Source organism: Dermochelys coriacea, chromosome 4 (assembly GCF_009764565.3).
Source record: "Dermochelys coriacea isolate rDerCor1 chromosome 4, rDerCor1.pri.v4, whole genome shotgun sequence".
Lineage (NCBI taxonomy): Eukaryota > Metazoa > Chordata > Testudines > Dermochelyidae > Dermochelys > Dermochelys coriacea.
The window spans coordinates 141,678,726-141,705,405 of NC_050071.1; the positions used below are offsets into that span (position 1 = coordinate 141,678,726).

The window sequence follows — 26,680 nt, forward strand, 5'->3', positions numbered from 1 at the left end:
ACAAGATGAAGTGAAAAGCAAAGTAATTGGTGCAGGAGTCACTTAAAACATAGTTATTTACCGGTCCTGAGACTCCAGAATAAGTGGAACATTTGAAAAACAAATGTATTGACAACATGTTGTCTTGATGCATGTCCCAAGGTTAGAATTCACAACATAATTCCCCCCCATGTAGATTTACATCCTTGAAGATATTCCTATAAACAACATGCTGAAGGTCCTGTTGTTGTCTTCTACCACCACCTCATTTTATCCAGATCCCATGTGCGGACCAGATTAATTTTGTGAACAAGAATGTTTTCTTGGAACTTCATGGAGTGCAAAAGAATTCAGCAGTAAAGTAACAGCCAAATTGGCTTCAGTTTTAAAATATTGGTGAACCTGTTCTACTTCTGAGTGCTCTGAAGTACATAGATGGACTTGGGATTTCTGTGCTGTCCTGAAATAAAGTATGATTAACTAGGCAAACTCATCCGATGAAGTGAGCTGTAGCTCATGAAAGCTTATGCTCAAATAAATTTGTTAGTCTCTAAGGTGCCACAAGTACTCCTTTTCTTTTTAGGCAAACTCAGTCTACCTTTTTTACTGATGTAAAGAATGTTCTTAGGTATTGGGAAAGTCCTTTATAACGGGTGGTGGGTTGATGTCTCTCAAGAACTCATTTTTCTCCTCATTCCAAAAAGATGGTGGTGATATGATATTATCCTTTCAGCATCCCTCTCCTGTTTTTGTACCAGGAAACTTCTCCTTACCTTTAACTTGTTCTGATACAATAACAAAATAGATCACCAAAGCTTTTTCTAGGCCAAATTCACACCTTGAGAAAAGGAGGTGCAAGCCATTGATGCCAGTTACAGGTGCAACTGTTTAAACCATGTCTAAATGTGACCCTCTAACTTCCCCTGTTAACACTGTGTTGTGATGTTTTGACTTACCTTTTTTTTTTTTTTTTTTTTTTAATTTATCAACAGTGGTGGACTTGCCTGTGAAAGAACTGTGGGTAAATTCCTCCACTACTATTCAAAATACTATCCAGCAATATGGAATCTAGCACCTGCATGTTAGATGTGTACAGCTGGGTTGCACATGTGCCAGTTGCTAGAAGGGGAGCTACTGGAGGGGACTAAGGGAGTATCCACAGCACAGCTGAAAGACACTGGTTTTTATAGTATATAAATTAAAATTGGAAGGGGTGGGGAGGAAAGAGGGTGAGACTTGTCTTGCGGTTCTTTTAGAGTTATGCTTTTGTTGTTATTGCATCTATATTATGCAGGTTCCTTTATCTGTTTCCATAAAATTAGCTAGTAAATTTGAAATGGAAAAAAGTTAGTAATAGGAACCAGGCTATCTTTGCCAATCACGGAACATTACTGGATACAAAGAAATGTAGTTAAGGGCATTATTTCCACTAACGTGTTTTATAGCCGAGTGCCACATGTAGAAGGGTTATAAAATTTTTACTGTAGAGAAGTCCAAGGATATGCTAATTTTTTAGTTGCATTTTCTGTGAAAGCTGTTGTTGGTTTTTGTCGACAGTGGTGTTGTAGCCGGGTTGGTCCCAGAATATTAGAGAGATGTGGCGGGAGAGATAATACCTTTTCTTGGACCAACTTCTGTTGATGAGAGAGACCTGCTTTTGAGCTATCTAGAGTTCTTCTTCTGAAGAAATACTCCCATTGACTTCAGTAGGGCCAGGATTTAACCCATGAAGACAAAAGCACATAGGTGCTGAATGACTGGCCCAAGATGTCAGAATGAGCCAGTGATAGAGTGGGAAATAGACCCCTCATCTTCCAAACTCCAGTCCCTTTGCTGACCACTAGGTAACAAGGCCTTGCATCCCACTAAGTAATGCTAATCTGTATTTAATCCTATAGATTTGGAAGTTAAAGTCAAATTAAGAAGACCAAAATAAATGATAGTGACAAGGTGGGTGAGGCAATACTTTTATTGGACCAGCTTCTGTTGGTGAAATAGACAAGCTCTGCGTAGCTTGGAAGCTTGTCTCTTTCACCAGCATAAGTTTGAGGTCCTTGGGTGAAAGGTGCTATGTAAATGCCAAGTATTATTAACTGTAGCATGATTATACAGCACATGAGGTGTCTGCCATTTATAAAGGACACTTTGAAAGACACGGTCTCCTTGAGGAACTTAGTCTATATCAGGCAAGCACGATACACTAGATGAGCAGTTCAATGCAAGATGGTGTAGTGATCATTGAGGGATCAGTATATTGGAAGACTTCATGAATGTGGCTTTTAAGGAAGTGTTTAGTGTTTGGGAGATTAAAGCCTAGATAGGTGCTGGAACTAGAGGTGCTGGGGATGCGGCTGCACCCCGTGGCTTGAAGTGGTTTCCATTATATACAGGGTTTACAGTTTGGTTGAATGGCTCTCAGCACCCCCACTATACAAATTATTCCAGCATCCTGAGGGGGCAGTGTAAGATTCTGAGCCATTTGAGTTAATCTTGGAAGTGTGCATGCAGGTAGTGCAAAAAACCCAAAATTTACTTTTCTCATTTCATATATTGTCCACTGAAGATTTTCTTCAATAACACCAAACATGATACTGTTTCGATGATCAAATTAGGGTTTAAATTTAATTCTTTAAATCTAAAGCATTGTCTGAGCTTTACAAATGTGAAAAACAAAACAAAAAATCACACCACAACTGAAACGAATTCTTTGTTCATATATTTTTTTAATGCAGATTTTTTTTTCTTGTGAAAAGTAAGTTTTGAAAAATGCTTCCAGGCTGAGTTCCTGCCCTGTATGCCATATTCTACCATGAAGGGATTGTAGTGCTGATTTATAAATGCTTTAAGATGTCATTGAATTCAAGTGAAATTCGACAGAAAACCAGTCTCCACTGGGTTCAGATGGCTAAATGGTGTCTGCAGTCAGGCTACTGCAGTACATCAACCATTGATATACAGTCAAAACCAAAGTGAATAAGTGATTTGAACCCTTTTTGGGGCACACATATGAGCCAAAATTTTCAAAATCAGGGCCCCAGAATGACGTTTCTTAATCCCTAAAATAAACAGCCTTTCAAAACTACTGAGCACTCAACATAAGAATGGCCATACTGGATCAGACCAATGGTCCACCTAGCCCAGTATCCTGTCTTCTGACAGTGGCCAATCTCAGGAGCTTCAGAGGGAATGAACAGAACAGGACAACTCAAGTGATGCAGCTTCTGGCAGTCAGAGGCTAGAGAAACCCAGATGGAGTTCTGACCATTTTGGCTAGTAGACATTGATGGACCTATCCTCCATGAACTTATCTAATTCTTTTTGGAACCAGGTTATACTTTTGGCCTTCACAACATCACCTCGCAATGAGTTCCACAGGCTGACTACATTGTGTGAAGAAGTACTTGCTTCTGTATGTTTAAAACATGGTGCCGCTCACAAATACCAGTGAAGCCATTCGGGGGCTAAAAGCGCTCAGGAGATTTGAAAACCAGGCTACTTTTATTTACATGCTGAAAGATGAATTAGGAAAATAGCTAGATACACAGCATTCACCTATAAAGGACCTAGCACACTATTGGCATTACAAAAATGATACGGCTTTATTGTACATATTGGTCACAAACTGGGAGGATGCAACATATCCAAGCTAGTACTGCTCTTTGCTATGAAGACTGACTATACCAAGTTCTAAATGCTTAATCTTGGTTTGTCACAGCTTAACTCAAACCCTACTTCACCATTAGTCCTGTACAGACAATGAATAATAACTACACTAAAAAAAAATCCCAGTAAGTGATATGGTAATATCTGTAGTTAGTGAATGCAATGTGTGTTTAATTTGTAGAGATTTATTTCTTTTATGCATGGTCATGTTCTCATGAGTTTTAAGCTGTTTTTTTAAACTGAAATAGAAATGCATATAATACTTTGTTCAAACTGTTTTATTGTTCTTATTTTATCTTTTAAATATCACTGGCAGGAAACAGCCGAGTTTGACTGAGACAACCAAAATGGCAAAAACACATTATGCCACAGTACCCCAAAATGGCGTTTCTTAATTCCTATTAAAGCCCCTTAGCTTGCAAAAGTGCAGAGCACTCACAAATACCATGGAAGTCATGTAGGATCTGAAAGTACTCAGGAGACTTGAAAATCAGGCTATTTTATTTAGATGCCTAAATTTAGAAGAGTTAGAATTAATACCAAGGATTGAAATGGCTGCATATAATGCTTTTTTGAAGTAAACAATTAAAAAAAGGCCAACATAAACATGTTTTTAGGCTGTAAATGATTTCTTGTTTTAGCAAAAATGGAGGTATTGGCAAGATCATTGGCTAGAATACTTAAGATCTTGCTCATTGTTAGCAAACCGTTAAGATCGCAGTATTTTTAATTCTATCAGTGTATACCACATTTGTAATTGTATTATTCTCATGACAGTCTAGATTATTTGAGGTGGGACTAGAGGGGGAGTTAACTTGATGCTTTAGAGTTGTTAAATAGATTGGATTCTGCCCAGGGCCTGGTCTGGTCTGATCTTGTTTATATTTTGTATATCTCGCTCATATTTTAATACTCCGCAAGACTAAATATCAGGAGTAAAATCCTGGCTCCATTGAAATCAATGGCAAAATTCTCACTGGCTTCACTGGAGCCAGGCTTCCAACCCAGATGAGCAGAAACTTTTCATGTTGAGGTTTTGGTAGAAGGTTTCAGTCACATTGTAGATAGTACAAGTTCTGATATTTTATTTGAAATGTTTGTGACTTGAAAAGGAAAGTAACTTCTCCTCATTGAGATAAGAAAATAAATCAGATATATAATAGTCCTTTTAAAATCTCTTCAGGGTTAAAGTGTTAACTTTTCAGGACTGGAACCATGATGTCTTGTACTTATGAAGACCCATGCACACCTATGGCATTGCCGAAATAATTTAAAAAAAATATAATTCTCTATATAGTTTCCATATTAGCCTGTAGAGGGCAGAGCATGTTCAGTAAATAACTGGCATTTACATTGTTATTCTTAATGAGAATTATTGAAACTTGTGGATAGAGGGTGAACTATACATGTATTTTTAATGTGAATAGCTCCAATTAAATTCTTCCACAAGTGTTAAAAGTTAGATGAGGAGAAATTTTATGATAAATTTGAAGTGAATTTACAAGGGCAGTTTGAGTTAATTTCAAGTCTTGAGTTATCCACATGTATTCACAATGTTGCATAATTTAAAAATACCTTAATATTTGAAGTACAAATGATGTACTCAATTACAAATTTAGGAGAAAAGTTTCTCTTAGAAACATCCTTTGATATGGTGGACAGTTGTCCAGAATGTTGAGTGAACAAATACATTCTATGTTTTCTGAAAGTCGAATTGACTGGATAGTTTGGAGAGACCATGGGTTTGTGCTGGGTAATGCAGTAATTATTACGAATGCCATTTTTCCTCCCAGTGTTCCTTCTCAGAAAGCCCAACTACTTAAACTTTCAGAATGATTGCTTAGAAAATAGGTGTGTCTAACAAGATATTTTACCTTTCATTTAGAAATCTTAGTGGATTTTAAGTGAAAAGAAATGAGCCAAACAAAAATTAAATGCTCTCAGCTTCTTCTACATGAGAATTTTTTAATGAAAAAACATAATATGCCACTAAACATCCCTTGTAGTCAGCCTGCTTGGATAAGGAGATGCTCCTTATTTCCCTCATATTATTTTTCTTCCTCTGTGTTTTTAATTCATTTTTTCCAATTTATGGCTACTGTAGCAATTACAGAATGCATCTGATAAAGTGAGCTGTAGCTCACGAAAGCTTATGCCCAAATAAATTTGTTAGCCTCTAAGGTGCAACAAGTAATCCTTTTCTAATTACAGAGTAGTTATTGTTACCAAAAGTTTGTCATGCCTAGAGAGAAGTGCGAAGTTTATTGTTACCATGGTTGTCATCTCCTTTGTATACAATATTTTTTTACCTCAAATAGGCATAATACATAATCTTAGATATAAACCTCTTTCGTAGATTCATAGAGTTGAAGGCCAGAAGGGCAGATAATTGAGTACGACCTCCTGCGCAACACAGGCCATTGTTTCACCTTCTTACCCCTCTATTGAGCCCCCAGTAACTTGTTTGGCTAACATTTATCTTGTAGCTCATGAAAGCTTATGCTCAACAAATTTGTTAGTCTCTAAGGTGCCACAAGTACTCCTTTTCTTTTTACGGATACAGACTAACATGGCTGCTACTCTGAAACTTATCTTCCAGAAAGACATCCAGTTTTGATGTGAAGACATAAGAAGTGGATTGACACACAGCTATTTGAGGCTAAAGGCACTGAGAATGAGTCCAATTAGCAAAAGAATATGCATAAACAACCTGGGGTGCAGACTTAGAGGGGACATACTGTTCTCAAGTACTTGTAAAAGGTTGTTACAAGGAGGAGGGAGAAAAATTATTCTCCTTAACCCCTGAGGCTAGGGCAAGATGCAATGGGCTTAACTTGTGGCAAGGGTGGTTAAACACTGGAACAAATTGCCCAGGGAGGTTGTGGAATCTCCATCATTGGAGATTTTTAAGAGCAGGTTAGATAAACACCTGTGAGGGATCATCTAGATAATACTTAGTCCTGCCAGGGGACTGGACTAGATGACCTCTCAAGGTCCCTTCCAGTCTTATGATTCAGTGCACCTAGGGCACTAGGAGCTGTTAATGGCCTTGACATTGGGAAAGTGCCTCAGCTGGGCAATTCATGGAGCTGATGAACCACTAATGCAGAGGTGAGAGAAAGACATTAACAAGGTTGTACCAGGAGCCATTAGTGAGTATATATCCAGCAACATTTTTAATTCTTATGATGTGAGGTCAGAAGAGATCATCATCCATCCCTTTGGCTAAATTTCATAGTAGCTTGCAGATTGCTTTGATGCGGCTGAAGACCAGCTATGGAACCTGTTCTCGGATCATCACATATGATCTCTGACACAAAATCTAGACTCTGTGGGAACTTTTGCTTAACTATGCTGAAGGAGTCTGCCTCCCAGAACTTTCATGCCCACTTATCAAACTTGTAGACTGCCTTGGGGAAAGGCCAGACAATATCTCATGCATTTTGTGCATGACTTTACGTCTCAAGGCATCATCCTTGAATAGTTCTCATATCCAGACATATCTTTCTCTGCTCCAGGATAATCAGGACTGTCCAAGAGAGGCATGCAAAATGTTGTCTTCAGCTGGTTTCTCAGACTTTTTTTTTTTTTTAAGAACAAAACCAGACTGACAAATGGAAACAAAAACAGGATCTTGAAAGGAAACTTATCTGTGAAGTCCTAGACAAGGCACACAGAGGGCGTTCGAAGCATAGCAGCTTTGAAGATCTGAGAAAAGGCAGCTTTAAAAAAAACAAAACAAAACCCAGTAGTGGCCAAGATATGAGCAAAACTTAACTGAATAGCAAAACATTTTTTGAGGGTTGGAGTAGTTTATCGAAATAACCACAGGGCAAAGACCTGGAAACTGATGAGTTCTAAATCTGGCTTTGTCACAGACTTGCTTTGTGCCTTGGGTGAGTCACTCAACCTCTGTGCCTTCATACACCCAATTTACAAGTGGAGATATCTACATAGAGTACAGTGGAAACTCAGAGTTACAAACACCTTGGGAATAGTAGGTCGTTCACAATTCTGAACAAAATGTTATGGTTGTTTTTTCAAAAGTTTACAACCGAACACTGACTTAATACAGCTTTGAACCTTTACTATGCAGAAGAAAAACACTGCTTTTAACCATCTTAATCTAAATGAAACAAGCACAGAAACGGTTGCCTTACCTTGTCAAATCTTTTTATTAAACTTTTTCTTTTTTTTTTTTTAGTAGTTTGTTTTACACAATACTGTACTGTATTTGCTTTTTTTGGTCTCTGCTACTGCCTGATTGCATTCTTCTGGTTCCAAATCAAGTGTGTGGTTGACTGGTTAGTTCATAACTCTGAGGTTTACTGTAGTATTGTTTTTAAGCATATACAGTGCTGCCCAAAGGCCCTACGCAGGATTGGGGCCTATTGTACTAGGCAGCCTACAAACATATACAAAGATGCAGTCCCTGCCCTGAAGAAGCATCTTTCAACCTTCTGATAGTGCTGTTGCAAGGAATTTTTTTTTTTGTAAATTGTCATAAACTTCCTAATAGCGGTAATTTTAATGGAAAAGCCGTAAGTTGAACTAACAATCCTAAAGAAAGATGATTGAGGCAAGAGTTATTCTTACCAATGTGGGCTGGCACATACCACTTCCAGTGGAACTGCCTAAAGGCTCTGAATGTTGAGGTTTAAGAATTTCCGTCTCAGGAGCAATGCTCCAAGACTCGGGAGTCTCTTCTAATACTAACTTAGGAGAAATAAATTGCTTTGGTCATACTTTGGTTGCCTGCTGCTAAGTTTCAGTGTTTAGGTGTAGTCACCGTGTAATATGAGTGTTTAGACCACAGCAAGACTTAAATTAAGGATTGTAGAAAGGAGGTAGTGTGTTTCCTCAGTAGTCTTTTAAAGAGAGAGTTTCAGCCTTTGAATTGAGATTTTACTCTACTGCCCTCAGTCTCTGGAAAACAAACTTCCTGTGTGGATCTTTTCTTTTTAGCGGTTCTAATAAAAAAGTCTTTTACATTTGTCTCATCAGGAGCACATTTAAATACAGAAGTACTTACAAGGCTATTGATAGTCCTTTATGGAGAAGAAAGTGCTTAACCCATCCTTGCTTCTCCATCTATTACATAAGAAGGCCTTAATTGGTCAGATCAATGGTCTATTTAGCTCAGTATCCTGTCTTCCGACCGTGGCCAATGCCAGGTGCCCCAGAAGGAATGAACAGAACAGGTAATCAAGTGATCCATCCCCTGTCATGCATTCCCAGCTTCTGCCAAACAGAGGCTAGGGACACCATCCCTAACCATCCTGGCTAATAGCCATTGATGGACCTATCCTCCATGAATTTATCTAGTTCTTTTTTGAACCTTGTTATAGTTTTGGTCTTCACTACATCCTTTGGCAAAGAGTTCCACAGGTTGATTGTGCATTGTGTGAAGAAGTACTTCCTTTAGTTTGTTTTAGACCTACTGCCTTTTAATTTCATTTGGTGACCCCTAGATCTTGTGTCATGAGAAGGAGTAAATAACACTTCCTTATTTACTTTCTCCACACCAGTTATGATTTTATAGACCTCTATCATATCCTCCTTTAGTTGTCTCTTTTCCAAGCTGAAAAGTCCCAGTTTTATTAATCTTTCCCAATACGGAAGCTGTTCCATACCCCTATTCTGGCACAAGTTAACCATTTTTGGATGGGAAAGGAATCATTGAACTGGTTACCATTTTTTTTGCTGAGATTATCTAGTTGCTCTTATTCTTTTATGTATTGATCCTTCTGATGAATTTAACTGGGACTGAGATATAGGAAAAAAGTATTCTCGCATATGCCTTGCGCCATAATTAAATCTCAGCAAAGACACTGTGCATTTTTGCACGCTCTGTGTTCTCTGAAAAGACAGTACTAACAACAACTGCAGAGTAAACAGTGCTGCAGGGAGCAGGGGACTTCATCAGCTGTTTATGCTCAGAAACATCTTTGATTATGAACTTTGAAATTGTTAGTGGTGATTAATGTTCATAAGCAGTTATTTAACTGAGCACTCTGCTATTTTGCTTTGGGTAATAAGGCAACAACCAGTCGTTTTGGGATTTAAAAAAAAATCAAATCTGAATATTGACATTATCAGGATATTTTTCTCCAGCAACCAAATTCTATTCCTGTTAAATTGTATGTCTGAGACATCTGACAAAGCATTGCATCAGCTACTGTTTCAGGTCTGCTCATTTATGCAGTAAACTAATTCTAATTCTCCGCTCCTGTGTTCCTTCTGCATATGTATGATAAACACAATTACATAACATTAGCCCGGTTACTTCTGATACAAACATGCAGGTGGCTTGTTCTTGGGGTCAGATCATCAGTGGGTATAAATCTCCATTGCTTCTTTGAAAAAGGACTCTCTTTAAAACCTGTTTTTTTTTAAGCCTCATTCTACATTTACCTATAGTACTTGACTGCTTCTCTTAGCTGAGAGTTAGTTTATCATTTTAGCATAGGATATGTTCTCTGTGGACTACAGCTAGTACAGGGGTAGGCAACCTATGGCACGCATGCCAAAGGAGTCACGCAAGCTGATTTTCAGTGGCACTCACACTGCCTGGGTCCTGGCCACTGCTCTGGGAGGCTCTGCATTTTAATTTCATTTTAAATGAAACTTCTTAAACATTTTAAAAACCTTATTTACTTTACATACAACAATACTTTAGTTATATATTTTAGACTTATAGAAAGAGACCTTCTAAAAACGTTAATGTATTACTGGCACGCAAAAACTTAAATTAGAGTGAATAAATGAAGACTCGGAACACCACTTCTGAAAGTTTGCCAACCCCTGAGCTAGTATCTGAGTGACTCTTTCTAGAATCAATCTCTCTACATACTGTTTTATAGTAGGTGTCTCAGAGAACAGGTTAGCAGTATTCAGTGATTATAAAGAGCTTTAAATGTTCATAACCCTGAACTAATCTAAACTAGTTAATCCTTATAACACCCTATGAGGATATATGTAGCAGTAACTATATTTTATACATGGGTAAGATGAGGCAGAGGGAGGTTAAAAAACTTGCCCAAGGGTACGAAGGATGTCAGTAACAGAGCTGAGAAAAGAACTCAAGATTTCTGGTTGTCCGTTCCATGCTTGATCCAGGTTTCAGAGTAGCAGCCGTGTTAGTCTGTATCCGTAAAAAGAAAAGGAGTACTTGTGGCACATTAGAGACTACAGCTCATGAAAGCTTATGCTCTAATAAATTTGTTAGTCTCTAAGGTGCCACACGTATTCCTTTTCTTTTTATGCTTGATCCAGTAAGTCTATATGAACAATGCACATTTATTATACCATACTGAGTACAGTATTTGCATTCTTGTATTGAATCAGCGTCACAATCTCGATTTCAGCAATGGGGTGGGCGAGGGTGTGGTGGTCACGTTATTGGGGAGAGGAGAGTGGGAATGTGCAGGAGAATCTGTCCTTGGTGTTAACATTGAAGTATTGGAGAGTGTTTACTCTTCAGTGTTTTAGGGTTTTCAAAATTTTTCTTAAGACCAAGCATCAAGTAAAAATCACGTTCTTGGGCCCCATTTCCTGCACTGACGGTGAACTTTGTCAGATTTACTTTGGACAAATTGCACTCCATGATAACCAGTTAGTGCTGAGAAAGCAGATAGGCGAAAACTCTTATCGTCCTGACAAGTGATTGGATTTTAGTTGAAACTTAACAGGAGCTGTGTTGATGTGTTGAGTTTACACCTTGCAGTAATAATACACGCTTTGATCTGATCTGAGAGTGATTTTATAACTTTCAAATGGCTCTTTGGCAGAGAGCCAGCCACATTGTCATTTTTTTATTAACTTTCTTTTTTCTTCCCCTGTAGCTAGTCTGCTTTTTTTTAATATTGTTTTAAGGAATATGTATTCCATTCCTAGGGATATTCTTTAAAGTTCTACATCTCAGTCCATTAGAGGGGTCCATAAAACAATCACAGCAGCAAATGTTCAGTAACTAATCAAAACCACTAAAGGTAACCACAACAATACTTCAAGCCCTGTTTAAATAATAAATCATTCTTTGCTGCGTCTTATCTACTATCTCATCAGGAAAGAGCTAATTAGATTCTTTATTTTAAAGTAAACGTTGTCAGTTTCATTGAGGGGTGGAAGCAATGGGAGTGAAGATGACTCATGCTTTGCCCTCAGCGCTGGCAAACCAATACAAAAAAAATCGGTGTGTTGCTGTTTAAAACTGTTAGTTTCTAAAGTTGCTGATATATTTGAAAAGGAAAACATTGCTAGGGCCTTGTCAGGCAAAGAATAAAGGAATGCATGGCCTGACACGTAGCATATCCCTACCCATTGGTTCGTTGCAAGTCTCCCAGGTAGTTACACTTATCTGCAATCTTACTCTTCATGAGAGTTTCATCTGGAAGCAAAAAGTACAAGGCTGGACTCCAGAACTTGAAGACTTGTTTATGAACTGTCAGTTAAGGGTGATCTTTGTGTGTGTGTGTGTGGGGGGGGGGGGAACTATCCTTTTCCTTTTACACCTTCATTGAGAATTTAGCACTATGCCACACTGCTCTACTCTGGCTGGGAGATGTCACCTGTAAGTGTTTGTGGACATGGCAAAATAGCCAAGAATGGCGATTGCAGAATAGCTGTCCACTTTGGAAGTGATTTAAGCCAAGCTGCAAAAAGGAAATCAGTGCGGAATAAGTTTGCCATCTTGGGATTTAGTGAGGAATAGCTCTTGTGCTTTAAATTCACACCCAAGTTTGTTTCGCAATAGCTTCCCAGTGTGGACAAGCACTAAGAATGGGAAGATAGCTTATTTTCCTTGTCTTTTCAATCTGTGGTCTCTCTCAACCTATCAAAAAGGAGGCTTGTTAGTGTCAGTTGTGTGACTGTTTTTTAGTTAGCTGGACACTTGCCAACTGTGGAACTGAACAGAAATCTCCAACCTGTTTCAGACCATAGACCGGTGACTAGCCATCTGATTAACACATTTAGGTCATCAGTGACCTGGTTTTGATCCTGCTAGCTAGGGGTGGTAGGCTCTGTATCCCGAGCCATCCAGTTCCCACCTCCCCCAATAGGTACTCTTTTTAGAAGGACTGTAGTTTGCCTGATCAGGTCAGTTGCGCAGCTGTTGGTACGCACAAATGAAATTGGCCTGCCCCTGCACTAGCCTTGTGAGCAGATGAAAATGACTGTGCTTAAAGGGAATTTAAACTACATGGATTGTTAAATTTAATGTGCATTGTGAACAGACATTTGTTTCTTAACCTCCCTCTTTTTTATTGTCACATTAAGCAGAGAGTACAGAGATTGATAGTTCTGTGTAATAGAGGCAGTTTTACAGAATAATAGAAAAATGGACTTGCTTTCATGTAAACCACACCAAAAGGTAAGGGTTTTTTTGAGGGCCCCCCACCTTGGCCCCAGGCCAATTTTCAGAGATCATGCTGGAGTGTCGCTTATGCTTTGATGTGGTTTCTAACGTGTGCCTCTTCATTGGGCTCCCTACAGATGCCTTTATGTGAAACAGAACATTAAAATCCAAATGTGCCTCTGATGCAGGTCATTTTTCTTCCTTTATGTGCAATGTCAAACATATTGTACAGCTTTCTCCCAGCCAGAGCCCAGGACGGCTGTGTGTTCACACGTGTGCGTGTCTGTGTGTATAAGGTGCGGGCAGCAGCGGAGCTCCTTGGCAGTTAACTCACACTTCTCCATAGCAGCTTCCTCTGGGCCTCTCCCTGCTTTTCTCTCACACAAGGTGAAACTGAAACCTTGGTGACTTCACCCAAGTTTGCAGAAGTTAAAGAAAATTTGATATTTCTCACTTACAGGTCACTTCAGTACAATTTGTGTCTTGCCAAGATAAAAAAAAAACCCACAGACACACAAAGCAAATCATTTTTTTTTCCTGGCATGTATTTTATAGAGCTCGAGTGTAACATCTAGATTACAGATCTAAGAGAATCTGTTTCTTTTAGGATCTGAGCACTGTGAACTAATTCTCAACTTCATTGTTGTGTTTCTGTAAGAATGTCTTTAACATAGCTGAAATGCCAGCTAACATAGCATCAGATCAGTGTTTTAGCAAGAGTGATCCCTATAGCAGTACAGGAATGTACTTCAAAGTGATCAGCTATGGCTATGTAATGCATCCGATGAAGTGAGCTGTAGCTCACGAAAGCTTATGCTCTAATAAATTTGTTAGTCTCTAAGGTGCCACGGGTACTCCTTTTCTTTTAGCTATGGCTGTGTTGCTTTTGTTAGGTGTAATGTATGTGGTGGTTTTTGTTTTCTTGGTGTAAGTGAAGGAAGTAAGAGTTAGTCCTTTAGGAAATGTAGCACTGAACAGCGTTTTATTTTTATGATCAGAGACTTGTGCGTAATTCATAAAAGTATACAGCTGCTTCTTACATGAGGAGATGCTCATAGTCATTATGGGAATCTCTCTAACTGCCTTTCGTGGATCTGCAGTGGTAGAATAGAGAATACAAGGAGAAATACTTTTTAATAAAGATGGGCCTGGACTAAAACCACATTAAGAACCTCGGAGCTGGGTTTGGATCTGAATTTATTGCTGAAATTCCTTTTTCTCTAGTAGGCTGAATCCAAACAACTTGCACTTCAGGAAAGCTTGGGTTTGAATCTCAACTTAGAACTTCTAGGTTTGGGAATAATCAGGTCTGGGAGGTTTGCCCCTCCTGTTAGAGAGACAATGTTTGGTTGTAGGATTTTGGTTCAGACCTGTCTAGTGTTCACTAATTAACAAATATACTTTTGCACTTATTAGCAGAAACAAGAACAATTTACCTGCACTCTGTCCAAATAAAAGTAAATCACCTACAAGTGGTGCACTGTGGGAGGGAGTATCACCTGATCTCTGTTCGGAGAGATTTTGGGTAATATGGCCTCTCTTGCCATTAATTCTGTATTTCAGCTTAATATGCTAAAACCTATTGAATACTTTTAAATCTTAGAGGATGGAAGTGCAGCCTTATTTACCTTCAGCATGCTCACTCCATTGAGTTATTTTTTTCCCCTCTCCCATGACCAATGTCACTAATTTATTTCCTATACAATTTTCTTTGAACTGCCCATTTTAGGATCTTTTAAAGACTAACGTTTCATGGGAAACTTTGTATTGGGAGAAAATTTTGCTTATACTCTTTTTAAAAAGGGCAAGAGGGAAAATGATTCTATAAATCTGGGAGATTTTCATAGACACCTTAGGCTTCAATTTGGTATCGTTTACATTAGGTTCACTTTATAACTTCATTCACTTCAGATGAGTTGCTTTGGCTTGAATCGGAGTATCTGAAAGCAGAAACAAGCCCGGGATCTTTCTTGCTTGAACGCTGGAAAGAACAAAAGCATAGTCCCTTTTTGATTCCTAATCCTTGGTATATGACGTTGCAATAGGTTTATATGGAGTAGAGCTTCTAATAGAGTAGAGACTCTTGCAGAATTTGCCTTTCTGTTTCCCAGTTGTTCATCATGTTTGAAGTGTCACAATCACCAAGAGGATTTCTCTTGTGCAATGCTAATGAACAGACTTTTGCCTGGGACAGTCTTGCTAAAATCTGTCATTGAGCCTCACTCTTGGGTCTCTTTAGAATGGTCTCTTTGCTGTTTGTTGCTCATCTGAGCCCAGTCATTATTTTCTCTTCTCATTGAAGCTTAACCTAATTATTTTTTTCTGCTGCTTTCCAACCACTAGAGGTCAAGATTGTGCTACTGCACAATGCAACAAGTAGCTCCCTGGCATTTAGCATTTAACTCCATCGTTCTACTTTCTTATGCAATGACGTTCAGTGCCAACTGTGATTTTTTTTTTAAATCCTTTGATTTGAATGGTTGTATTTATCTATTAAGAATGAGTAGACTGTGTTATATGTATGTACATCATAAAAGTATGTTAGTCTTGTGACGTAAAGCAGATCTTGGTGTATTTTGTGCATCAAATATAAAGTGATGTAGCATGTGAATATATGGGTTTTAAAGAGCCTTATCTCTGTAATATTGATAAATGACCCTATTCTGACTGCGGCAAATTTCTGCACAACCAGGCTTTAAAAAGGAGCTGACATTAAAGAGATGCTGTCAAAATAAAAATCATACTTTAAAAATAAATTCCTTACTTGTGATATTGACACCTTGGATGTTTAAAAGCAAAAAATGTAACCCCCCTAATTTACTTTTCACTATTTATATAGTTCGTTTGCTGCCTGATTTTTTTCCTTCAGTTTGGGCAGTGGTAATAGATTAAATTAATCTTTTGGTTTCTAATCAGGTTCACTTTCATGATTCTCACAGTATCACACTGCTGCAATGCCTGGCGTAGCAAACAGTGCAAGAGAAAGTTTACATCCATGCACTCTTACAAAATGCATTCATTAAAGCATATGCCTTCAGATTTGGATTTTGGAAACCTTCTGTTCTCTCCCCGCATTGCGGAAACAAATATAATCGAAATGTCCCCTTTCCCTTCTAATGGGTCTTGCATTAATGTAGAGTGCATATCACTCTTGCTGTCACTAGCAATTGAAACCTTGGTTTTGTAGTCCTCTGTCTCCAAAGTTTGTGTATTGAGTTACTCAGAATAAATAAGAGTGCTCTATGTGCATCCTACCCATTCGTGATGTGTTGCCAATGGGATTTTCACTGGTGCAGAGACGCAATTAAATACTTAGGTGTCAGTTGAAATGAAATCTAGCACAGGGAGTCAGTGCAGGTATGAGGTGAATCTGTTTTTGAAAGGGGGACAACCTATACTTAAAAAAACCCACAAACAAAAACTCCTTTTGAGAAGGACATTCTGGAGAGTCCAGTGTATCTCAACATGGTTTTCATGTTTAGGCAATACTTGATATAGTTCTATTTGTAGCAAGATATCAGTCCACATCTATAGCATCAGCTCTTCTACTGCTGGGCAGGCATTTTTTTTTGTGGCAGATTAAACAGGGCTTTGGAGTTGTGTATAGGACAGTGTAACACCTATGTATAATCCCAGTTTTGAATTTAAGCCCTTTTATAACATACTTTGGCATTTGGGGCTAAGCAATTTACCTGTCTCTCTCAGATATTATGCTCACTAATAAAAAAAAAAATCCATACCCAGTTTCAGGTTAGTAGATGTGTGCTTTTTTTGCATAACATCCTTCCCTAGAAACAAACCTTTGGTTGTAACGCTACCTACAGATCAAGATCATAGAATCATATAGCAATTTTCCTGTGAAGGGATCTCTACTGGGTCATCCATTCCAGTCCTGAATCCTGGTTATTATCTCTCTGAGAGAATTCCAGTTGGGTACCTTTACAGATCATGTAAATTAACAGTGCACAATTACAGTCTCCTGGGGTACCACAAAAATGCTTTCAGGAATCTCTGGGGTCCAGATGTGGAGGGCTTTCTGTTAACATGGGTTGAATAGAGGAACATATCCAACAGTTAAGTCAGCCCTTTAATTTATCCTGTGATAGTCACCACATGGTCTGTGGTCTAATATCTCTCCATTGGTGTTATAAATAGATCAGTATGGCAGCATGATGGGTTTGGAATTGTGATTTGTGAACGGTCATGATATTGTTTGCATTAATACGTAATCACCTGAATGGTTTTGAAATGAGTCTTCTGCTTGTTTGGAATATCTAGGTTAGAAAATATGTTAAATAAATTGTCCGTTCCATCGTGTGTGTGGGTTTTTGTTTTGTTTTTTGTCTCATATTTGTAGCATTTTCTGAACGATTACATCGTTTCATCCAAACGAATAAATCATTGAATGTCATCAGTAACTTTTAAATCTGCTTTTGTTCTAGGCCCAGCAGCAAAGAAACCTGGATAATATTGTATCTCAGCATCCCAGGATAGGTGGTGGAAAGAAATACAAGAAAGATGTCTGTGCAAGCTCAGATCTGGAGGTGAAAAACACTAGCCCCATGTCTGAACAGGATTCGGGGATCCTGGATGTTGAAGATGAGGATGATGATGATGAAGAGGTACCCATATCATATAAAAACCAGGAGATTGGATGGCTCAGGGGATTGTAAATGGGACATTTCACATCCCAATTTGTCAGCTCATATTTGCCCTACATTGGTTCATATCATGGAAAGGTGTTTAGTGGACTATATGAAATGAGTAGTTGGTTCTCAGTATGGTTCATAGTGAACTATGGACCACATCCCAGCTGGCAATCTCAGCGGAGAGGACAAAAATTAAATGAAAATAGAGTGAACTACCCTTTTCTGTACTGGGGATGGTTCCTCCAGTCCTTCACTTATTAGGAATCATAGTCTGATGTCTTACGTGGCCATTTAAAATTTGAAAGAAGGAAAAAAGTCCATTAAACAGATATTGTAGCCTTTGTGGAATTGTGTTTTGATGTATATATTGGCTGACAATGAAAACACATTTTCTGTGTTCAGAGGCTTAAATAACTTGATTATAAAGATTCTGTCTCATTAAAAACTTGAGCCACATAGTAGAATTTTCAGTGTTTTGGAATCTCTTGCTTCTTTTTTCTACCGATTAGGAGCCAAATCTCTACTAGCGTAGCTCCATTGAAGTTTAATCGTTATTGCCAGTAGATAAAATATATTGTGTAATATACAACCTTTCTGGCCCTTGCTCTTGGAATGCCTAATCTCCCTTCCTGCTGTTGCCTCCCCACCCCTAAGTCCCTGCTTCCTTTTCACCCAACTTGATGCCTTCTCCCCATGATCATCTTTCTCCATCCTGTCCCTCTTTGGAATCTTACATTTATGTGTTCCCAATTAGTAATTTTAAAAATAAGGAATAGAAGCAAACTTAATTCTTTAAGGTTTGAGCCTTCAGCTTGGTTACAGATTATTTAGTGGAGGACGACGAATGACCCAGTAAGTGATAAAATTACAAACTTTATTTACTATAAAATAGGTAGTTAAGCAAACAGGCATTACAAACTAACCATACACTGCACTGGTACTCATATTCTGAGATGAAATGATGCATTTAGGGGTGATCGGTCCCTAAATGAGGAGAATGGCTATAATCCTTTCTCTAAGGGACCTTAATGGTGGATGGGCATGCCTAATCTAAAATTAGCCTGCTGTCCTTTTTATAATCAATTATAATATTGCCCCTTAATTAGTTAATGTTGAATCCACCTTTTACCATATCTGTATTTCTGTTATCATTAAATATTTTCATTCTCATTGGCTGTTTAACATTAAACATAATCTTAATTAGTATCTGCATAAATACAGTACTGATTACTATCAATATAGATAGCATTTTCCAAAACATTAACGCTTCAACTCACACTTGTATAAGCCAGATAGGACCAAAACATGTTTACAACATGACCTGGGGTTTGCTTATCTCCAGCTTGCTTTTAAATTGTCTCACTTCACTTTACTCACATTTTACCAGGTCTTGCTTGACTATTTGAAGCTTGCTTTTAGGAAATAATTGTTTGGGCCTACTCACATTTCTATGTAAATATAAGCAAACATCATATCTACAGACAACCCCTTTTTCTACCTACTGTGCTATAATCCTTTCATGTCAGCAGCCAGGAAGGAGAACAGAGCATCAGCCCCTTCATAGCAGTGAGAAGATAGGGTAATACACTTATCTTCAAAGCTGTGGCCAAGGCCCTCTGTTTTTTTTTTTATGTTGCACCAATACTTGATCCCACAGCAAATTAGAAATTGGGCAAAAGTTAAACATAGGGAGAATGAATAGGGAAGGTTCATTTTTAGGAAATAAATACAAACCTGTAAATGTACTCATAATATTTGATTTCCCCCAACCTTTATGTTCTTGAATAGTTGCCTGCATTCCATGCTGCCGTGGAATGTCCAGTTGGCTGCAGAACAAGACACCAGTGCCCTATAGAAAGTGGTTGGTATTGCTGAAGAATTTGAGACTAATGTGCCACAATGCTACAAATATCTGCAAGTTGTAAATATCAAGGAGGGAGAGGAATTACTTAGGAAAGCAAAACTAGCATTATAATATCAGGAGACAGGGATGAAATTAAGGAAGAAGAAAATTTAGCCTGAGCTTAGGAGAAACTTCCCAACAGTTCCATTTATTATGCAGTTGAATAGTCTCTCAGAGGAAGTGGTGGCAGCTCCATTTCTTGGCACAATAAATGCTAGGCTGGCAGAACACTAGTAAACTTACAGTAGGGAATAGTTTTGCATTGACTGAATGATGGACGACTGAAGAGATCTTTCATTTCTAAATTCTTAGTAAATAAGTTTTCATTCCTGGTTTAATTATACCTCTTGGAAGATGGTTGGTTTAAATTGGCAACAGGACTAATGTCTTTGCAGAAACAAGATTCAGAGCATAAATGAGTAGTTGCTGTCCTTGGTGATGAAATGAGTAGTGAAACAGAAGTGTGTCCAAAGGGAGTGCTAATGAAAATGACAGGTGCTTCTGCTTGTCAGGAGCAGGTGAAGAAATAAAGTTTATTCAGTTTGCTTAGAATCATAAAGCATGAATATAAAATGCAGCTCCTGTTTATTGTTTCCCCACTAACTCTTTGGAGAGAGCAGCTCCTCAGGGTCAGGCAAAGGAAGTGTTTTTAACTATCCTAATCGGATTTCTTCCACTTGGAGAAAAAAAGCTCTTTGGAAAGGAAACAATAGTTTATTAGTGCAAATACCGCTGTTTTCATCTGGAAGGGAGCACAGTGAAATGTAACCATTAAATGTCTAGGAAATTGTATGTGAATAAAATATTAATGACATGTTCTTCAGTAAGGCCTTAAGCCTGCTTGCAGCTTTAGAGATAGTCACACTTGTTAGTCATTGAAAGCATCCCTAGCCTTTTCTCTTGAAGAGCCCCCTCAGTTTTTCTTGCCTCCACACTCACAAGTAGGCAGAAATCAGACCACCTGCTGCCAAGTTAGGGTATCCAGGATTCCAGATTGGATTTTCCAAATTCAAGTCAAACTAATTGGCTGTTTTTAGGGCTAAAAGCCCCAAGGGTGAATAAACAATGTTGGTTTGTTTTGTATGAAGCCACCATCTCGTTATGCATTCTGGTGGGTTGTCCCCACCTTGCTTCTTTAAAAGAAAGGAACCAAAGCATCCAAGGAAGTAGTCTTAAAGGAAGATTTTCTCCTCTTGCACTTCTCTTCCTCCACCCAGTGGAGTGCATAGGGGAACTCTGCATCTTCTGCACCATATCACTTTCTCCCCAGAGGGACTGTTTTAGGCTTACCTCTCCCAGGGAAAAACAGAGCACCACTGACAAAGAAGCCAGGAGAAGTGTCAGACAGCCCTTTCCCGTACAGAGAACAGTAGGGTAAGGCCACTGAAACCCTCTGCAGCAGCAGCCCTGGTTCAGCACGAAAGCCAATCCAGGACCTCTATCTACTGTTTGAAAAGAGACCAAGCCGGCAGACACTGATTCAGCCTGGAGGAGGACAGTGAGAGGCCTCAGGACTCATCTCTAGCCATTCATCCATCTATCTTCACAGTTAAACAGGGGTGTTTCCCCTTGGGCTTTCTTCAGTGGGGATCACCCTTCCCTTGCAAGTAGGCCTGGTGGCAAGGACATTTTGTGGTGGAGATTTATTCCTCAGAAATGACCCATGTAACTGACTCGTAATGTAGTGCTTCAGACCATCTGGGAATTATTCAGTCTGGGCTAGATTAGATATTCTTCACCCTTCTCGTTCTGGGTGGGCCCTTTCTGCTCCCAAGGATCATTCTGACTCCCCACTCGCATGGGGTGCTCAGTCCAAATAGAGCACATACCTCCCCCCTACCTCCCATCCAGCAAAATGCTAAGTAATGGCAGAGAGAGAAGTTAGCGCACAAGAGCCTCCCTTCAGTGATCAGATGTGTCCCAGTGTAGATTGGTGTTTACTCTCCTTTTTTCAGTTAGATAAGAGAGAGCTCTGCAGACCATATTCAAACAGGGCAAAGACCTCACACACCCTCTCCAAGAGGGTGCATAGTGAATTGGCTTTCTCCATTGAAGGCATGTCCTCTCCTCCCTGGGAAGGAGAGGACCCAGAGGCTTTATTCAAAGGATCTGGTGGCCAAAAAGAGAGGAAGGATGAGATCCCAGATCCTTTAATAGAGAAACAAATCTGGTATGTTTCCTCCCTGCATGCTAATGGGAAGCTCAATATCAGGGCAGACTGGCTGAGCAGATGTGGGTTAGACTAGGGAGAATGGAGTCTTTATCCTAGAGTCATAGAACCTGATCATTTAAATCTGCCCTTGGATGACTTTGGATCTAAGGATGATAGCAAGGTGGCAAAAAACCCTGAACTTCAGATTTTGTACTGGTGCCTCTCACCTTAGTGTCAGAGAACTTCCAGAAGAAGGCATCCAAATGCTGCATTGGTAGGCCCAAGGGATTATTCTGCTCGTACCCAGAATGCCTGGCTATGGTAATAAAAAATGCAATGCTCCAAATAAATGTGTTGGCTTTATTCTGCACTTTTGGAGCAGACAGATTGAGAAGTATTCCGTGAGGAACTATTAATGTTCAGATGCAAGGATATTTTTTTCAATCAGCTGTGTCTGATCCAGAGAGCACCACTCTTTTTTTTATTTGTCTCCATCAATAATTATGCAAAAGCCATGCTAATCTTTTATGAGAGATCTCTTTACTTCCAGTCAATCAAAGTAGTCTTGCTGTCACCATAACCTCAGCTGGAAGAATGTTTGAGTTTGAAGGACTCTCCGGTTAGCTCCAATATTGCACTATTCATGCAGATCAGATGGTGCTTAGAATAACTCCAGCCCTTATTGCTAGATTAAACTATGGCATGGCCTAGGTGTTCATAGGGCAAATGAAGTACACCTAGACCACACAAGAAGATGTAGTAAATCTGCATTATTGTGTACTACCCCCAACATGGAGTTAAAAGCCTCAAACCATCGATATCCACCTGGGTTAGATGATGCATGTCGCAGATGTACAAAGCAAGGAGCGAAGTACCTCTTACCAATCAGAGCTTCGTCTTTAAAGCTAGTGAACTCATTCTGGGCCAAGAGAATCTATCCACTGTATGCAGAGAGATGTAGGGTGGCTGCCTATGAGTTGGCTAAATATTGTAAATTATATTTAAACCTCAGCGGATGTGGACTTTGAAGAGGTGTATTGCAGATATAGTGCCTGAATGGAAGGTTATAAAAAAAAAAGTAATCAAAGTAATGGGCTCCCCATCAAAAGTTCTGAAAAAGCAGTTCCTATCAACTCCCGAGTGAAAGATCAGTGGCTCTTTTCTTGCTGAGGTTCAGAAAAATGTATCCATACTTACATGAAAACTTTCTATCTACAAGTAGCAATATCCACAGACACAGCCCATTCTGGTCAAAGTTGGGGCCAAAACAAAAAAGCAGAGCATTCCTTAGCTGTCACCTAAGTCAATGTATGCCTGTTTCAGAGCTAAGAATTTGTTGTAAAGGTTAAGCCAGCTAGAATCCTGAGTCATAGAAGCTAACCCAAGTGATGGTATTCTTCAAACGGAAGGGTTTGGGCTGCTTACAGGGACTGATGGCTCTGCCTCCTCCTCCCATCCTGCAAATGTGCTGACCAGAGTTAGAGTTTGTGGGCTTCGCTGTTGGAAGAAAGGAAAATTTCAGGTTAAGGATGGGATGCACTTGCTTTTTGTGAACATGGAGAAAGGAGATGAGACTGAGGTGCCGATGGCAGAGTGTAGTGGCCTTTTTATTAAAAGGGGGCTTTAGGTTCCTTTCATTGCAAGCTTAGAAACATCTCTGCTGCTCCTCAAACCTCAGAAACACAATCTTATCTATGAGAGTAAAACGAGTGCTACAAAGAAAGATTCCACACCTTAATCAGATATATGTTGTTATGGTATTGTTCTTTACTTCAGTGTCTAAAATACTCTTCATCTAGCTATTCAGGGGTGATTTTCAATGATTGTTCATTTCCTTTTCCTGCCAGTATGTGCCATTCCATCACAAACTATATGTGCTGAGCTTTGCTTTTGTATTGCAGTAAGTATTGTCAGAGCGGCAAGTTCATAAGCAACATGAGGTAGTACAGACATCAGTCTCTAGGGCGTCTCTTGCCGACCAGCCATAATTCCGGTAGGGTTTGTGTACAAAACTGTAATGGCCCGCGTCTTTTTGTGACTGATGGCAGTGAAAGTTACGCAAGAAACTACCCAGGGAAGGTAATGACTGCTAGGAGAGCAATAAATGTATTGTTCCAGTGCAGTAGAAAACAATGCAAATTGTTGGGCAGTGTTTTAAATTTGCCACAGTAGTTTGTTTCAAATACTTTGTACGTGCAAAAGCATACAGTGGACAGAGTCTGAAAAGAGTTCAAAAGGCTGGGTGTGTTGTTTCATTCATTCTCAGAGTTGGAGCTCTGTGTGGAGGGAACAGTCTGTTCTTTTCCTCATATTAAGTCAATCTCGGGTTAACACCCTGCACAAGAGGGTAAAGGATTTGAACGCTTCCAAAAGGATGTGTTTTTTTTAAAACAAATATTCTATAGAATTTGTGCATGATTGTCTGAAAATGCTTTAGATAAACAGTTTAAATCTTAATATAAGGTCTTGATCAGGGGTCTGCAGTTGTTCTACAGCAATAGCTATTGTATTGTGTATGTCTGGGCTTTAATATTTTTAAGGAGATACAGAGATTTTTTTTTTTTTTAAATCATGGGTGCTCTTGTAAGAGAACTCCTCTTGTGGATCAACTCCCCTTCTGCTTCCCCCAACCTACACCTCTTCATTAGCAAAATATTTCATTTGTGGACCACCAGCCATGGCTCCAAGGACTGCTAATGATCACTGCTAACAATCTGAGAAGAGTAATTATTTGTTGTTAAATTCTAATTCATGGGAAATCATTGGTTAATTTGGTTATTATACGTTGCAAACAGATGAAGTTCCCCCCCCCCCCCCATTACTACTGTTAATTTATTCCTGGAGCCCCATTTTGCTGAGCGCTGTACAAACACATAGCAAGAGAAAGCTCTTGCCTGAGGAGTTTATGCTCTCTAGCCTGGTCTACACTTAAAACTTTGGTCAACATAGCTACAGTATTGGGGTATGAAAAATCCACCACTGCGCTGACTTAAACTCCGGGTGGAGATGTGGCTAGGCCGGCAGAAGAATGCTTCTTTTGTCCTAGCTACCATCGCTCGGGGAGGTGGAGTTACTACAGTGATAGGTCAGCCGCTTCTGTCACAGTAGTGTGCATAGAATCATAGAATATCAGGGTTGGAAGGGACCTCAGGAGGTCATCTAGTCCAACCCCTGCTCAAAGCAGGACCAACCCCAACTAAATCATCCCAGCCAGGACTTTGTCAAGCCTGACCTTAAAAACCTCAAAGGAAGGAGATTCCACCACCTCCCTAGGTAACGCATTCCAGTGTTTCACCTCCCTCCTAGTGAAAAAGGTTTTCCTAATATCCAACCTAAACCTCCCCCATTTACACACTGGGGTTACAGTGGCATAGCTACGAAGCTGTAGCTCTGCTGCTGTAATCCCTGCAGTGTAAACAAGCCCTAAGTCTACACTTGAAATCTAGTTAAGACAAGACATAATACGGTGAGGTAAGAAATGGAGAAAAGGGGGCTGGAGGATAAGAGTGATAGGAGCACACATTTACTTAGCTCCTGTGTACAATTAGTACATTTAGTTTTTGTTTTAAAAGGTCGGAGCGAGCTATTGATATTGGTAATCCCACTCGACTGCCCGTTGCCTGTGATTGTACATGACTGACCTGAATAGATCCATAGGGTGAAGCTTGTGGATGCTGAACCTCACATTCATGCACAGTTTTCTATGGTCTTTTACTTTCTGCCTCTCCCATGTGTGCTTTCTCAGCCCTGCGGCAGGCTCAGTAAGCGTTTTTAAAAAATGGCTCAACCTGTCCTTTAAGTGAATTAAGTATTGATGCCAAATTAGCAGTCCTGGAGAAGTACCTTTCTGCTGCCCAGGTGCGGCACAGATCAAGTCAGTGACAGCTTCTGCCAACATGCCTCAACCCTTATCAAGGACCAACAGCTCATTTAGCAACCATGGTTGGTCACATCTTTTGCCTCTCTGCTGAGATGAGTAACAAAAGGTATGAAGACGGTATGTGTTTTTTAGAGAGGTTGATGCTCGGAGTGGTGGGTGCAGCATATGTTGAATTTTGCTGCTTTGGTCAGCTCGCACCCGCTTTAAAAACCAAACACTGAACAGTACTTACTAGCTATTGAAATTCATTATAACTGAAATCCTCAGCATGCAGTCTATAGCGTGTCTGTATATTCCCACACACTATGTACTTTATTTGTAGCCAGTTGCTTTGTAGATTATATGTTGATCCTCTTGTTTTCCATTTCATGTCTTTGTAGGTGCCTGGTGCCCAGGATTTGGTGGATTTCTCGCCCGTGTACCGATGCTTGCACATATATTCTGTACTGGTAAGTAGGTTTACGATGGTGTTTTCACTGTACAGTTTGTACAAATGGCACTGAAGTTTGCCCTGATTTTGAATGGCAAGATTAGGTGCAGCTCCTTATATCTATGTAGAAACTCTTGGAAAGAAGCTGTTGCATAACAAGTATTAGTGTCTGCTTATGTTCACCTTGAGAGAAAATGCAGTATCTAGTAAAATTAGAACCTCAGCAGCATGTGACAAAGGGCAGCAAGGGCCATATTGGGAGCCCATAGTAGAGGAAGGGCTTTGATAAAACAGCTATTTTATATTGGCAGACTGCAAAGATATATAAACCATTTTCTTCAGCCACGACAGCTTTGAGGTTTATAAGGAGCCAAATACAATTTTCTAGCTTAAATATATTTCCCTAAAATAATTCTTCTTTAATCAAAGTAACTGTTTTATCAATGCAAAGTAATGTATTAAGTAATCAAGAAAGACAGCAGTTTTAGGTGGTGGTGGTTGTTTAATGCACCTTCCTTCTTTTGACGACTGGAGAATTTCCAATCTTTAAAATCATATGGTATGTAACTAAATCCACAGTTTTACTGTCTTGGCTCCAGCTTTCTAGAAGTCGGACTTTTGCCATTTTATCTGCCCTGAAAAACATCAAGATATGTTTACGTGGCT

General features: G+C 39.4%; 1 protein-coding gene across 7 annotated transcripts in view; it reads left to right on the forward strand.

Annotated features, from left to right (window-relative positions):
• The window catches only part of EXOC6B (exocyst complex component 6B), a 456,300-nt gene that overhangs the window by 183,537 nt on the left and 246,083 nt on the right, over positions 1-26,680 (forward strand). For all 7 annotated transcript variants that reach the window (XM_038398631.2, XM_043512818.1, XM_038398630.2 and 4 more), the window contains exons 7-8: positions 17,443-17,622; positions 25,965-26,033. In XM_038398631.2, coding sequence (XP_038254559.1) covers positions 17,443-17,622; positions 25,965-26,033 — 249 coding nt within the window. The remainder of the gene's footprint in view (positions 1-17,442; positions 17,623-25,964; positions 26,034-26,680) is intronic.